Below are 15,125 nucleotides of genomic sequence, written 5' to 3'. Positions count from 1 at the left end.
TCTTTGCCCAAACTAATATTTATATATTTGATATAACTAATGAAATTAAATTCACACAAACTCAGTACACACGATCTGTCATCTTTATACATCTAGCTGGTACAGGATATTAAAAATAATTGTGACAAATCAGTATATTTATCTCATGAATATGACTGTATGATAGAGATGACGTTGATGATATGGTTACTGGATATATACTATACAGAAAACAGTGACGATAACACTCAGACAGACTAATTAAAAGTATCAATTAATTGTCTTATAATTTATATATTATTATTGATCAACAATCATTAACGAGTGATCACAGCGCGAGAGTGAGCTAAGGGTCACTTGAGAAATATCCAATAAAGTCAATTGCAATACTATATAACTTTCGGATCCATTCTATAGTATTTTATAACGATGTTTTGTTGAAGATTTTTATAATAAAAACATATACAATCCTACGCTCATTGCTTCTGTTTCTATACAGTTATAATCACTGTTTTTTTAATATTGAATAAGATTATTTGAATTATGTTATAGTTAAAAAGTTCCTTGTTATTGTTATTTGTGTTAAAACGATCGTTTGTTCCTGTAAAATTGATCAACAGTTTAAAATTTCGGGATTTAGGTCATTGAGGCTGTGGTGGGAGAAGGTTGTTGAATTGCCTGTTCTAAAGGTAGAGGAAATTTGATCGCTATACAATGAGGACCTAGACGTGGTGGAAAAAATAGTTTCTTTTGTGAGATATTGAGTGGGTACTATCCATTGTTATGAATATCAGTCCTTATTTAGCCAAAATCTTAGCTAAAGGTAAGTTTATTGCCGTCAATATATGTACATTTTAACTTTTTGTGTTGTTTAAAAGTTATACTCGTACTATTAAAACATTAAAGGTAATCAACCTTAAAAATGTATAGACTATAGTTTAGTTAAAACAATTCTTTTATTTTAACTGTCGCTTTAACAGCTGAGTACACACGTACATTATAAATAAAAATAACGATTAAAAATATCTGTTATATTTTTTTCATTATAATATGTTTGAATTTATTTTAGACTGCTCTACATTATTTTTTACTATTTATTTCGTAAAGCAATTTAATAAATGACATTTTAAAAATAGTATATAATTTTTTTTTTTAAAGTTCCTCAATTGTCAACATTGGTATGTAGTGACTGTTTAGGATTGTTCTATTTTCAAAAAAAATTCGTTTATTTTACAGTAATAACGTTCATGGAAAAAGATCACACTGCCTGTCAGTTCGTCCTGTTATTTGTCATCAATAGCTTAAAAAAAAATACCATCATTTCATCAAACAAACTCTTTCGCGTTTCATCCACACAGTATTGGAAATTATACTATAAATTTGTTCATTAATAAAAATGTCGACATTGGCAGAATACTCCACAATCGTAGCGCGATTGAAGTTTTAGCATAAAAACGTACGAAACAATTGTCAAATTTAATTAATTAAAATGCCAGCTTCTGATTAACGCAATGAATCTTAATGTATTGTGGTCATAGTAGTGTCCTTGACGTTATCATTGTAATGAGATGACATTTAGCCAATGATTTCCATAGCTTTAATTATCAATGTAGAATACTCTTCACTATTCAAATTAATCTATAATAATCTGTATTACTCGATTTCTTTCTATACAGGATTTTACCTTCATATACAGAGATTAAACGATTCGAAACTTCTATATCCTAAAGTGACACATGAGTGACTTTTACTAATATTTTTAAGATTATTAACATAAGAATAAAATTTACGAACAGTAGGTAATATTTTTTTTTGTACAGAATTAAAAAAAACTGATTTGTTATTAACATAATTACAGCAAGTTTTTAGTCTTTAAGTATGGTATGATTGAAGTATACGCAAAATGTAGATATGAAATAATTAAAAAGGCTTAGTATCGGAAAAAAATTTGTTTCATTTAAATCTGTACTTGAAAATCTTGGATGTCATTACGCAGAATAAAGGTATTTGGTAGTAATCTTAAAGTTCCTTATCAATAAATGTATTATGCAACATAACCCACTGATATCTCGTCTTTCCGGGAACATGGTTGTAGCGAAGTATTGCAAATGTCGCGCTTACCTCTGAAGTCTAATAAACTAGTAGGTAATACTAAAAATACAAATTTTTGAATTATAACATATTTTTTATGTAAAAAGATTAATTTTAGTATATAAATAACTTTCTCCAAAAAGTTCAATATCACGAAATATTAAAAAAAAAAATCAAATATTCTGTTTTAAGAGCTTGATGACTTTTAAAACTAAGAATTAAATCCCAAAGCGAAAAAATAATGTATAAATGATAATAATTTTAGTCAAAAATATACTTATACGTAGTAATATAAGATTTTAGCACTCATTTATAACATGGGTCTCACCTATTCCACAGTGAAAGAACACCCTCATAACGTTATGATCTCCTGGTAACGCAACAAAATCGGTTAAAAAATAAAAATTTTGTATAAAGGCATATCTCATTAAAAACACTATGAGATCATCAGGAAACGTACATTCTGATAAAAATTTAGATAAATTTCGTATTAATTTCTATATGATTAAATGTTCACAGATTTTGATGTTTTTAAATTTAAATATACTAGTTTTTGCCGGCGACTTCGTCTGCGTTAGTTTCATAATAAGGAATGTATAGCTGACCGGGCGAAGTCTATTCCTCCTTAAAGACAATAAATAGGTAAGATTTTGAAATATCAACTTTATTTTTCTTTTTAATGAATGAAAAGTATCCTATATCCTTTCCCCTGCTGTAAGCTATATCTCCACCAATTTCCAGCAAATCCGTACAGCCGTTCTTGTGTTATAAATAGTGTAACTAACACGACTCCCTTTTACATATAAACATTACACCTGGATACTATTGACTATTTGTTGTATGTCAAAGAGATCACGAGCACTTAACTAATGGTATAAACAGGGAGAGTGAGTCACCCATTCCTAAATTAATTATAGGCTCATTGAAATATTTAATACATTAAAAATAATTATCATAAGTAAGGAAAACTTTAAATACACATTTCAATAACTATGTAAGTTTTTATTTTTTTAGTTTTTTTATTCCTCAGTTAATATATACGCAGGAAGAAATGTATATTCAAAAGGACGCTATATGTTAACTTTTTTGAGAGACATTCTAACAACATAGTCCTGTCCTGTAAAATAGATTTTAACTAATTTTTTTTTAACGTATACTTAGTTAAAATTAATAATGAAAATAATGACTTAGGTTCACTTTCAAAAAATCGTTTGCAATTAACAAATAAAAAGAGTATACACGAATTAGCAAACATTAAAATAATTTGCAGCTAGAACAGAAATAACTTCGGCAAACAAATTTTAATTAAATACATTAGTTTCACATAAAAATTCAATAACTCCCCGTATAATATGATTAAACTCCGTACCTTGAAGGGAAAATCTCGTGTTAAATTAAAGTCTAGATGCTATGTCACGCGTGATATTGATAAAGGTGTCGCGTACTGAAACTTATTACGTAGATTTTGTTAAGAATATACCATATTATATATTAAAAAATTATAAACACATTATAAGCTATTTGTATGTTAAATTAAATTTTTGTTATATATATATTAGATATTTCAGGATGAAAGATTTTTTGTATATAACTAAAGGGGCCGAATTATAAGAAATAGAATAAAAAAAAATATATTTTAAATTAAAACAAGTCTCAACTAAAGATATCTTCGTGTTTTAAGATCAATGGAAAATTAAATATAAATTTTTATTAAATTATTATCTCATAGATAAATTAAATTTAAAAGCTACGTTTCCTGTGCGATAACATCTCATACATTCCGTTGAAACAGATCGTAATTAACGTTTACTTATAAGATTAAAAAGTATATATATATATTATTTTATCACACGCTGGCTGCCGTACCCAGTTTCGTCCGTTAAATTAAAAGCGATATTTAATCTTTATTTCACACCCATACATTATTGTAACATCGCAAATAGTGTTATAAAAAAAAGAGAAAAGTATTTTGAATACACACAATCTAAGTATACAAGCGTTATTTACTTTGTTTCATTAATAATCATATTTCATTATTTAAACTTCACGTCTCTTATAACGGACTCACCTTTTTCTTCTTCAGCGATATAGTTCTCCTCCATATTGATCTAAAAAATGTCGTTGACTTCTGGAACGTGTCAGAATCACGCCGACGCAGTTCAGTCATTACAGTCATCACTGCATCTTATAACTAATTGCATCTTATAAACAGTCGGTTAATTTCGGGTCACTTTCGGGTCACTTCCGGGTCACTCCTTCACACTTTTGGGTCCGTAAAAACAGTTTTGATTCAATCTATTTTTATAACCATAGATCGGCCTCATTTTAAGCTAGTTTCCAACAATTCTCTTCAGCGATACCTTTGTTGTTTTTATTTATCCGATTTTATTCAAACTTCAACTTGAATATTTAATATATTTATTTAATTCAACTTAATTAATTAAATTATTTGTGATAGAGAAAATAAAACGTATATTCTAAGCTCTTATCAGCTCACTAGTGCCGTATATTGTATTTCTGAGTATACATCTGTTACCGAGATTCATATTATTTAGGTCGGAATCCGGTTGCAATACTAAGTAATAACGAAATTATTAAACTTAAAAAAAAAATATTAGACAGAGACGGGTAGATAGAGAGTGAGAGAGATGGAACATCTGTTCAAATACGCTAAATAAAGTTAGGCAGCGTTTTCATTGAGGATTTTCTGCTTATAAGAGGTTTGCTTTTACATTATTTGTATTATATACAAAACTATGAAAATATTTTGTTAATTTTATTATTTTTTCGCCACCTCGCTTGTCTTGTAAAACCAACCTCATGCTCACGTTATGTTAGTGTATAAACACTTTTATCTTCTAAAGTATATTTTGATCAATATGCAAATATTTCCTTTTAAGATAGCGACAATAAATCCAACGATAATTTTTTATTAGTCTTAAGATAAATCTTTAGGAGAAATATCTCATTTATATAATAACGTGTAAATTGAAAAAGAAAATGCCGTTACAACACATGATTTCATATAAATAGTATTTTTATATGAATATTTTAATCGTTAAAATATTTGTACATCAAGGCTTTTAATATCTCGATTTATTTTATTTCTCATACCCAACACATAGAAACTTTGAACTATTTTTAAAGTTCAATTTACTTAAGAACTTCCTGTGTAATTCTATTTTGAGCAGAGCGTCGTTGTAGTTTCAATATTATGCCAAAACAATAAGAAGAATATGTGGTATTTAAACTGGCACTCTCGTGTCAACATAGGTTATATTCACGAGATCAAATTCCAATGAGAATAATTCTTATTTATAAACACTTTAACACTTGTAAATACCACACTGAAACGAGGCTATGAAACTCACTGGTTGGTACACAATTAATCCAATTAATGTAATTATAATTAATTATAACTTTAATTTAATTATTTTCATACACACATCGCTCACGAGCAACGCTGTGTTCGTACTAGCTATATGTATGATTTGTATGACATTGCTAAATGTAAGATAACATAACAGATCGGCTCCGATTTCAAACCTATGTACACATACATCATCAATGCAAATTCGTCTCTGAATCAACGAGAGAAGATGCAAATCCGTACGCACCAATGGATCACATACGACCTTAATTACAACAAGTTAAAGATAAACACTGAAAAAAATTACACAGCAATTAAATTTGATCTCTGTGTCATATGATATTCGGTTCATTTTCGTTTCGTTACATAATAGGAAAACCGCTAGGAAATCACAAAACTCTCGTGTGAGAACGAGATACAACGACTACAAGGTCGGCGGGCGAGTAAACAATAATATAATATGTTCCTTTAATAATATTATGATGGATTTACGTTTGAAACTCTATGTAGTAACTTAACTGTCGCCTCCGCACGAAACAAACGGCTCGAGGATAACCAAAAATAGTTAGCGTATGTTAAACATACATATAACTTATCAGCATTAACGGGCGGTTGTGGGAATTAAATATTAATACTTTGTTGATAATATAAATAACACTGAAAGTATTTGAAACTTTTTAGTTCATTTTTTCTCTATATCAAGTTTTTTTTCAACTTTATAGTTATTATGAAATCCAAACAAGTAAAGATTATTTCTACACGACATTAAATGTAAGTACATGTATAAAAACACTTTTGTTAAGCCTGTGACATGGTAAATGATATAATTTTTATGGTCTTGCAAGCTATGAAGCCTTAATATTCCAGGAATATGACGTCATATATACGATTCCTTTGATAATTAATTATTTAAATTGTTCTAGTTATATTTTTTTGACGATTTTAATTATTTTTTTTCACGTTCTTTACGTTTTGTATTCCTCTCCATATTGTCACGGTAACAACCGACTATATTATATTAAACGTAAATTTTTAGAGTAAGTATATGATAAAGACAAATGAGTCAAATATATATATATATATCTGTATATCTATATATATATATATATATATATAATGTAAGTTTATTTACCTCTTCATCTAGTGCTGCTGGAAATTGAGTTAGGGGCTTCACAGCTACATCTTCCAATGCCGATTTACGCCTGCAAACAGTAAAACAATATTTTAAAACAAATATAATAATCAAGAATACGAAGAAAAATACGATTAATAATACTAATTCTGTAATAAATTCATCCCATAGTTAACAGAATTTAAAGTCTAACAAAAGTTAGAACAGCTTTTCTTAAATGATTATCTTATGTAACAGTATGGAAATCCTTTGAGAATGAAAAAAACGCAGAGGGGAACGACATCTGCCTTTCATTTGGCGGACAAAGAATTAAAACACGTGGACGTGACAGCTTTTGTAGGATGGGCATGAAAATTCGTGATGGAAAAATTATATCTCACATTCTCTGAGGTCAGACATTTATCTTAATTATATATAAACATATAATTCTAATAAATAGAGTTGTATTAAAAAAATACCAGTTAAAAAAGAATGTGAACGTCTGGGAAACTTATTATTTTAAATTTCGAACACAAAATTTAATGAATAATTTAAATGCATATGTAAAATGGTTTTCTTGAATTGTTCATGTTTTAATTGAGGACGTCTTTTTAATTCTATGTTATTACATTAATACATACTAGGTACCAGCCCTTGCTTCGCATGGGCTCTTTACAAAAAATACAAAATAGCCTATTTAATTTTGAGAATTATTACGCGGTAACTATTTGATAATCGGTGCAGTAGATTTTCCGCCTATCGCGAACAGACAGACAAACAGACGCGACGAGAGACTTTGTTTTATAATATGTATTGATTGATTGATTATATTTTCATTTAAACGAAATATTTGTTTCAAACAAGTCAATATGTCAAATTTACTTTTCAAAGTAATAAAGTAAAATCTTATTTCATTTTCACTTAAAAACAATATGTTGAATTATTTATATGGAACATAGATTTTTTTTTAATATATCTTCAATTTATACGGTCGCTTTAAAACAATAAAAGATTAAATTCAACAAATAATTTAACTGTTTGTTTACGCACCAGTTATATTATTTTATCTCATCCATTTCAACTATATCCGGGTGAAGCGTAAACGATCTCTTGTCGTCTTAATATATTTTATAAGATATAAGGAAATAAGACCGAATTAACTGTCTGTGTGAAGTGCTTGTTATATACTTTCTAGTCAGTTTAGGTGTTTTTCGTTGACTTACACACATATATATATGACGTATTGAATTAGGTGCTTCACTAACTAAACCATTATTATGACTAATATATATATATATATATATATATATATATTTAAATAAAATAATTCAACGTAAGTACAGTTCAGCAGGAAAGTGATCAATTAAATCTTAAAGACATTTTTTATAATTTCTTATTCATTAACATAACATTTTCGATCCTATTTCAGATGAACGTGCAAAACGAAGGTTTCGATTTTTTTACAGTTCATGAAAGATTCATGAATTGTATGAGATAAAAAGAAATTAAATTAAAAAAAATCATTCATAGTCATTATAACACTAAATATCCCAGAAACTTGTAATGTCGTATTATTATAACTTTTATTTGATTTTTTTTTAATGTTTTATATGTATACCTTAGCAATATGATTTTGAAAACCGGTCCAACAAGCCCTTTGATGATTGCTGACGCGTTGAGATGACATCTCCCGTGTAAAACAATGCCATTCACCTGTGAACACGAATCAATACTTTATTTCATAAAACAATTTTTTAACTCAATATTGGTTGTGTTTTCAGTAGAAGAGGAAATATGCGTAGTCTATATTAGTCTGGACTGATTCATCTAAGCTCAATTTTGCTTTATGCTCTGTATACAAACTTAAATTAACTTATAAGTTAAAGTATAAAAAAATTTACTTTCATATTTAAGGTTGGTAAGTAAGGTAATTCTTTATCATGACTTTTTCCTTTTTATTACCTACTCTGTTTATTATAAAGAATAATTATAAATTTTAAACTCATCTTTTTTTGTGTGTTTTTTTTAAATTAATGTTCAAAAACTATTGCTGCAAATAAATCAATAATATCGAGAAACTAATACGACAGATAAAAAAATACTCTCGATATTAAAATAAATTAATTTCAGCTTTATCTTAAAAAATATATGACAACTATCCAGCGATGTACATTCAAATACACACAACAACCCAAAACAGATCGCCCGAGCTAACAATTACTATGAGACAGATGACAACGATAAAATAAAGTCAGCGATGCTGTGGATAAAAGAGATTTATATCAACTGATTAAGGAAAAAAGAGAAATGGAGAAATGAAAAGAAAGAATTAATTATAATACGAATATAAAAAACGCTTAATTAAATACAATAATGGAAGGTAATTTGACAAAAATTTTAACTTAATATTGGAAATCGTTACTTGATTTTCATAACGGTTCATGAACAGATACTCTTAAAAACACTATCCGAGTTTTTTTAAAAGATATATTTTTTATAAATATAATTCAAATTGAAACAGTAGGAATATAATGTTATAGATACTAGTCTCAGTTAAATAATTCATTCGTATGTGTGTATGTCTGTGTAAATAGATTTAGATCTTATTATATAATGAGATCTAAGACTTTCGCGAGTTTTATTCATTTAAGTGAAACTAATATTTTTCGGATATACTACGCGTGCTTTATTTTTGATTGAAGACTACATAATCCCGACGTTTCGGTTGCTTTTCAGCAACCGTGATCACGGGCAGACGAGATGTGCCCGTGATCACGGTTGTAGTTTTAACCAAAAATAAAGCACATTTAGTATATCCGAAAAATATTATTTTCATTTAAATCTTATTATGTGTTTAAAACCGTCACACAAAACGCGGATACAGATTGCTACTTCCCAGTATGGGAAGCCAATTAGTAGCCATGTCGGTTAAAAACATTACAAACAGTTTATCATAGAACACAATTCAGATTTAATTTATAATATATTCCAGGTATTCTGTATTGTACACGCCGCAACAATTTGCGCCAGCGCGTGCTCCAAGTAATGTTTCAATCACGGACGTTAAACAAGAATAGTATATGTGAACTAGTTCTCGAACCAATTTATAGCCATTTCTGGGTCAAAGAGAAGAAGATAGCGGAAATATTAATAACATATTAGGAGATTTCTGTTAGACTGAAATATATATAGCGATTACAAACAAAAACAATTAAACATTACGAGATAATAATGTTTTAAAATATGTGAAGTTGAACAAAATTTTGCACGTATTTTATGATACGAAAATAAATTAACGAATAGTTAATATCTGTCTGTTGGTGACCCCAATAAGATATACAGAGTATATTTGGACTATATTTATCGTGTAGGCAATAAATTTATAAAGGGCTAGTAATTATCAAATGTCTAGAAAGGTCAGAGAGGTCAGATTAGACCACCGCCCCGCAAGTTGGCCGGGATCCAATACACTTCAAGAGATCCGTTAATGCAATGCACATAATTGTTCGATTGTGATTCACTTTAGGATAAACAGTTTGTAAAACTTATTTTCGAGTTTTCGCCCAACAAATTTTCTCCTATATTTGTTTTAATTAAATCGAGCAAATACGAAATATAAAAAAAAAGAAAATTTATAGAGTCATTCATTCATGTGAATTCATTCACAAAATTTTCGTAATTAATATACAGAAATATCTGAGGTGACTTGCACATATGAAAGATTTTTTTTTTTTGGTAGTGGCAACATTTTAACAGGAACGCATCGGGAGAGATAATATGTAACAAAACTGAAGTATACTCAATATTGTTAAATTTTTGTTCTAAAAGACAACCTGGAACTAAATTCGTTACATAAAACGTAATTTGTTTCACCGCAAAAGCTCAAAAATAAATGTTGTTAAACAATAATTGCAAGAACATCCTGTTTTTTACTGTTCGTGAATGTTTTGATTGTGTGCTATATAGCAGTTTATTCCTCTTTTTTTATATTTTGTCCTCAATTCATTTTTATATACAAAAATCTAAATAAAGTTGGTATAAAGTCTCAGACTGTTTAGATCTAGGGACGATGTGCCATTTCCGTAGTCACGTTTTTTACAGTCTGGACTTCGTTAATTCCTAGACTAAGTTAGTTTTATTGTCAGACTGAAAAACTAGTATTATCAGTTCGTTATTTCCCCATCACTCATTCATTCCTTCAATCTGTCTTGTTCTCGCGTCTATATCGTATTTCTGGCAGACTTCCAAATGCCATAAGTTAGGATTTGGCATAACGGCATGTTCGAGGTGATTGATTTTCTCTGTTATTCTGCTTTCAGACTGAATATTATAGTTTTGATGATTGAAATAAAAATTTTGTAAATATAAGAAAACAAAACAATTAGTTAAAAATTTGATTTTGTGAAAAAACGCTATAACTTTGAATTTAGATCATATTTAAACATCTATGTGTGCTAACCTTAACATGTGACCTAATAGAAGAAGTAACGTTGCCAACAACATAATTTGAAGGAAAAAATACCCTTAAATGTATTTCTGTTTACCGTCTTTTTTATTATACCGCCCATATAAAGATAAATGTTCTGAACAAAAACTAATATGTCAAAAGAATTAAAATATAATCTGAACTATTCTTATCAATCACTTATGGCTCAGCGGAAACTAAATCTCTCATGGATCGTCTAAGTAATATACCTATAATACTTAATTAATATTAATTTATATAGGAAATAGGCGATTGTATTTATCAGTAATTTTTTTTTAGATAATTAAATTTATTGCTATCAATTAAATGAATCAAAATTATTAACATAGTTATTTGACATAATTTGTCACATACGTTAATTATTAATTTTGAAACACTTAATGTTATCACTGTTATTGAAATACCATTAAGAAACAAATAATTTTTCTCGTCCTAATTTCGAAGATTAAGCGGTCTATGAAGGGCTCTTCTCAAACCCACTAGTGCTGGTACTTTAGAGATCTTTTAGTCCCACAATTGGAGAGAGTCTTTAGAAAGAAAGATTAGAAGAATTTATATGTATTGTTTTACTTATATAAAATACATAAGTAACAAATAAAGCAATGAAAATAAAAATAGCCGAGGTTACTTTTGACATATGTCAATGCGGGAACATTCATCAATTAGTTACAAAATCTCTATTCAACAATTCACTAATTTAATATCAAATTTAATTATAAACGTGATAGGATTAAATCACCTCCAGTATCTCGTCGCCAACTTTAACAGGCGGCGAGGACTGAGCCGCCGCGCCGGCTGGGTTTAAGCCGCATATGAATACGGCCATGCGGCTCCTGTCCCTGTGACCGGCTAGACTGAGCCCTAGTCCAGCCTTCGGGGTCCTCTCCAATTTGACGACCACCACGCTGTCACCCAATGACCCATACTTCTTCTTGATTTTATCTGCAAAGACATTACATAGATATAAAATAAGCCACCAGGAGTGAAATACCTAAATGTAAAAGACAAACTTGTAAAAAAATTTCACCCACTGCTATGATTTTTAATACTTAAATTACCATCACACATTTTTTATTTCCTTCATAGGTGCGTCTGTGCCACGGTTACTTAGGATATACGCATTAGGATATTTTATTTGGCACCGACTGTTTGCGTGTCTGAACCTAAACGGCTTATCGTATTTTCAAACTAGTGGTGCAATATATTCATCTTAGCCATGTGAGTGGCACTTTAATAAATAAACAAAATAAAGATCAAAAAGTAATCTTAAAATAATATTTTTTAATCAAAATTATATACCTATGTATATATATTTAATTAAGTAAGGTTTTGTTATTCATTCCCTGATACCGCCTACCTATTTTTGTACCGCCCTTATGTCCTTTTAGATTGACTGGTAGCGAGTACTTTTAGAATTAATTCCGGGTCTTGTTTATCTTTTGAACATTTAATAAGTCAATAAAATCTTAATCATCACACCATAATGTTGTTTAGGATACTGTTACAATTTTTTTTATATATTTCAATTAATTGTTCATCTAGAATATTGATCTTACTCTTATTATAAGGCTATTGCTGATAATTTAATATCACATAAGGTTCACAATAATTTTAATAATCGTAAAGAGAATTCATTAATATAACATAAATATATGTTACACTTACAGTTTAGACCTTGAATATTCGCTATATATTTAATAATTTATTCGATGGAAATGACACATTTGTAATATATTGCGGTTCAACTAATCACAGGTGCGGTTTTAATCTGATCAGTGTATTACAAATTATTATCTGATAGTCCTTTGATATCAGTTATCGTTAGAACTTTCCTTTTAGTATATCTACAAGCACTAAGTTAGTCTATAACCAAATCTAATGTCCATGGAAGATAGAAAACGTTGTGTAAAGGAGACATTTAACTAGGCAGCTTTTCGTCTTGGTTACGTAATATTTCTGAATTTATTAATTCTAATCTCAAGTAAGAATGAGTGGATGAAATAAATAGCCAAAGATATACGTGTGGTTTAAATAAAATGATGAACATATTAAATAAACGGTCACACATTGTTCACGAGACCAATTCTAGAAGTGACACACCCCGTCATCACATCACGAGATGTTGTTTCCATGATACATCACGAGAAGAAACCTTACGATAATCAAATCAAGTCCTCTAGTCCTGTAAGTATGTTTAAAACTATATAGGCAATACTACAAAATACTATGGCATAATATTTGTATATATTAGAAATAAAACATATTGAAAAATCAATACATATATATATATATATATATATGTATGTGTGTGTGTGTGTGTACGTTAGTGTATATAATGGCAAAATATTTCTATATTTCAATACAAGAGTGTAAACTTTTAATAGTGTATAACTATTTTTTTCTACAATTAGTATTTCCAAATATACATACATATGTTATATCGATATTGGTTAATTTTTCATATAAATTAAATTTAATATTTATAGATGCGTTTGAAATAAACAACGATCGAACCCTTAGGATAGAAGTAGTTTATCACGAGCATCAAAACACGCCTCTGTTTGAGTTCAGACCAATTAAACAGTGTCCCGACCTCGAGGCCAAATACGAGCCTGACATAAAACTTTAGCAATAAAATAAAGACTTATAGTAAAAAAAAACAGCCAGCCTGAAATGATGAACCGGCGCCAACTACCCTCGTTGTGATTACGTATGAAGAAAACTATTTTTCTGTCGTTACACACATTTGTTTCGTAAGATATTTTTCCTGTTTTTCCATTTCAGATATCACGTTATTAAACTCTACGTCTTTAATGTTAATAAATGATAATTATAACATTATTATTTTTAATTAGCGAACATTTCTACGAGTATCGGAAAAATCTGATATCTTATAAGGCTGGTTGGAAGCTATAATGTCTTGAACTATTGATTTGATTAAAAAAACTTTCGTGTTTAATGTTCTTTTTATCGATAAAAGCTAAATGGTTTCTCTGTATAAAACAAATAACAACTAGTAATATAAGAAGAGAATCAAATAAAAATGTCGTAAACAAGGAGGAAAATTAATCCTTTTTATATAAAATTATAATAATTTCAGGTTATGAATACAATACTTGTATGTAACAATGATTTTTTATTTCGATCGTAGGTAATCAGGAGATCTATGTACATACATATGTCCATATAAGGAAAGCATAGTACGGACTGATATCGATATATAACAGGCATTAAGCTTTCATGGAATGTAATTTGATTGGACTGAGCCAGCACTTTAAAAATTTTCATAGACTAGGAGCCATTCTATTCATAGGGTTTACATTAAATGTATAACGTACACAAAGTCTCGTGAAAGTGCTAGTAGGAATAAATAGATGACATTGGAATTTTATCAAACAAATTATTCTTTGTGAAAACATTTCAATATAAAATGTTATGTTTAGAGGGTCGGCTTGTGTAACTTAATACAAAATACATATGTGTACCCCGAAACTAATGAGTTCTTAAGAGATATGTTCTTATGTTCGTCATGAATCTGCGGAATATTTGACTTCTGTTCATTTTATCATTACACCGTAAAAGATAAAAAAAGATATGTAACATATATGAAACACAAATTCAACATGTTTTTATATTAACGGACACCTTTTATAATTTCTTTGTGTGAATTTATTTGCAAGTTTCTAAACGCGTAAATACTAGCCTAAACGAGACGTGTTCCTCGGCTTTTCTTCTACTATGCTATATTAAAATATATAACTGCCAACTTCAAATATAATTAGGCTTAAAACAAATTGGTAAATGGTGAAAAAAATTTTTTCACATCACGATTAAAAACTTTTTTTTTTTTTCATAATAGCAGCTTTGGCTTAAGTATGAATTTACAAATATAAATTAAACAAAACATATAGAAACTTTTTGACATCAGACACAGAATTAAAAAATATATATTATTTTCTTATTTATCTGTGGCTTAGTATTTAGACGGCTATTTTTGTCGAACGTTAGAATATTTTATCTCGGATTATTTATTTCATTTGTGCTGCTGGGAGGGCTCGTAGATACATCGAGTTTCCTCTGTGGAATCT

The 15,125-nt window shown here is 28.8% G+C and overlaps 1 protein-coding gene across 1 annotated transcript in view; it reads right to left on the bottom strand.

The window, feature by feature from the left end:
* Positions 1-15,125, bottom strand: part of LOC116773414 (uncharacterized) — a 106,729-nt gene that overhangs the window by 6,825 nt on the left and 84,779 nt on the right. Inside the window, exons 25-27 of the mRNA XM_061528863.1 lie at positions 11,777-11,979; positions 8,170-8,264; positions 6,573-6,642 (exon numbers count right to left, since the gene is read on the bottom strand). Of these exons, the coding sequence (XP_061384847.1) occupies positions 6,573-6,642; positions 8,170-8,264; positions 11,777-11,979 (368 nt within the window). The remainder of the gene's footprint in view (positions 1-6,572; positions 6,643-8,169; positions 8,265-11,776; positions 11,980-15,125) is intronic.

The sequence above is a fragment of the Danaus plexippus genome (genome assembly GCF_018135715.1).
Source record: "Danaus plexippus chromosome 22 unlocalized genomic scaffold, MEX_DaPlex mxdp_33, whole genome shotgun sequence".
NCBI lineage: Eukaryota > Metazoa > Arthropoda > Insecta > Lepidoptera > Nymphalidae > Danaus > Danaus plexippus.
This window is presented reverse-complemented; position numbering and strand designations above follow the sequence as displayed.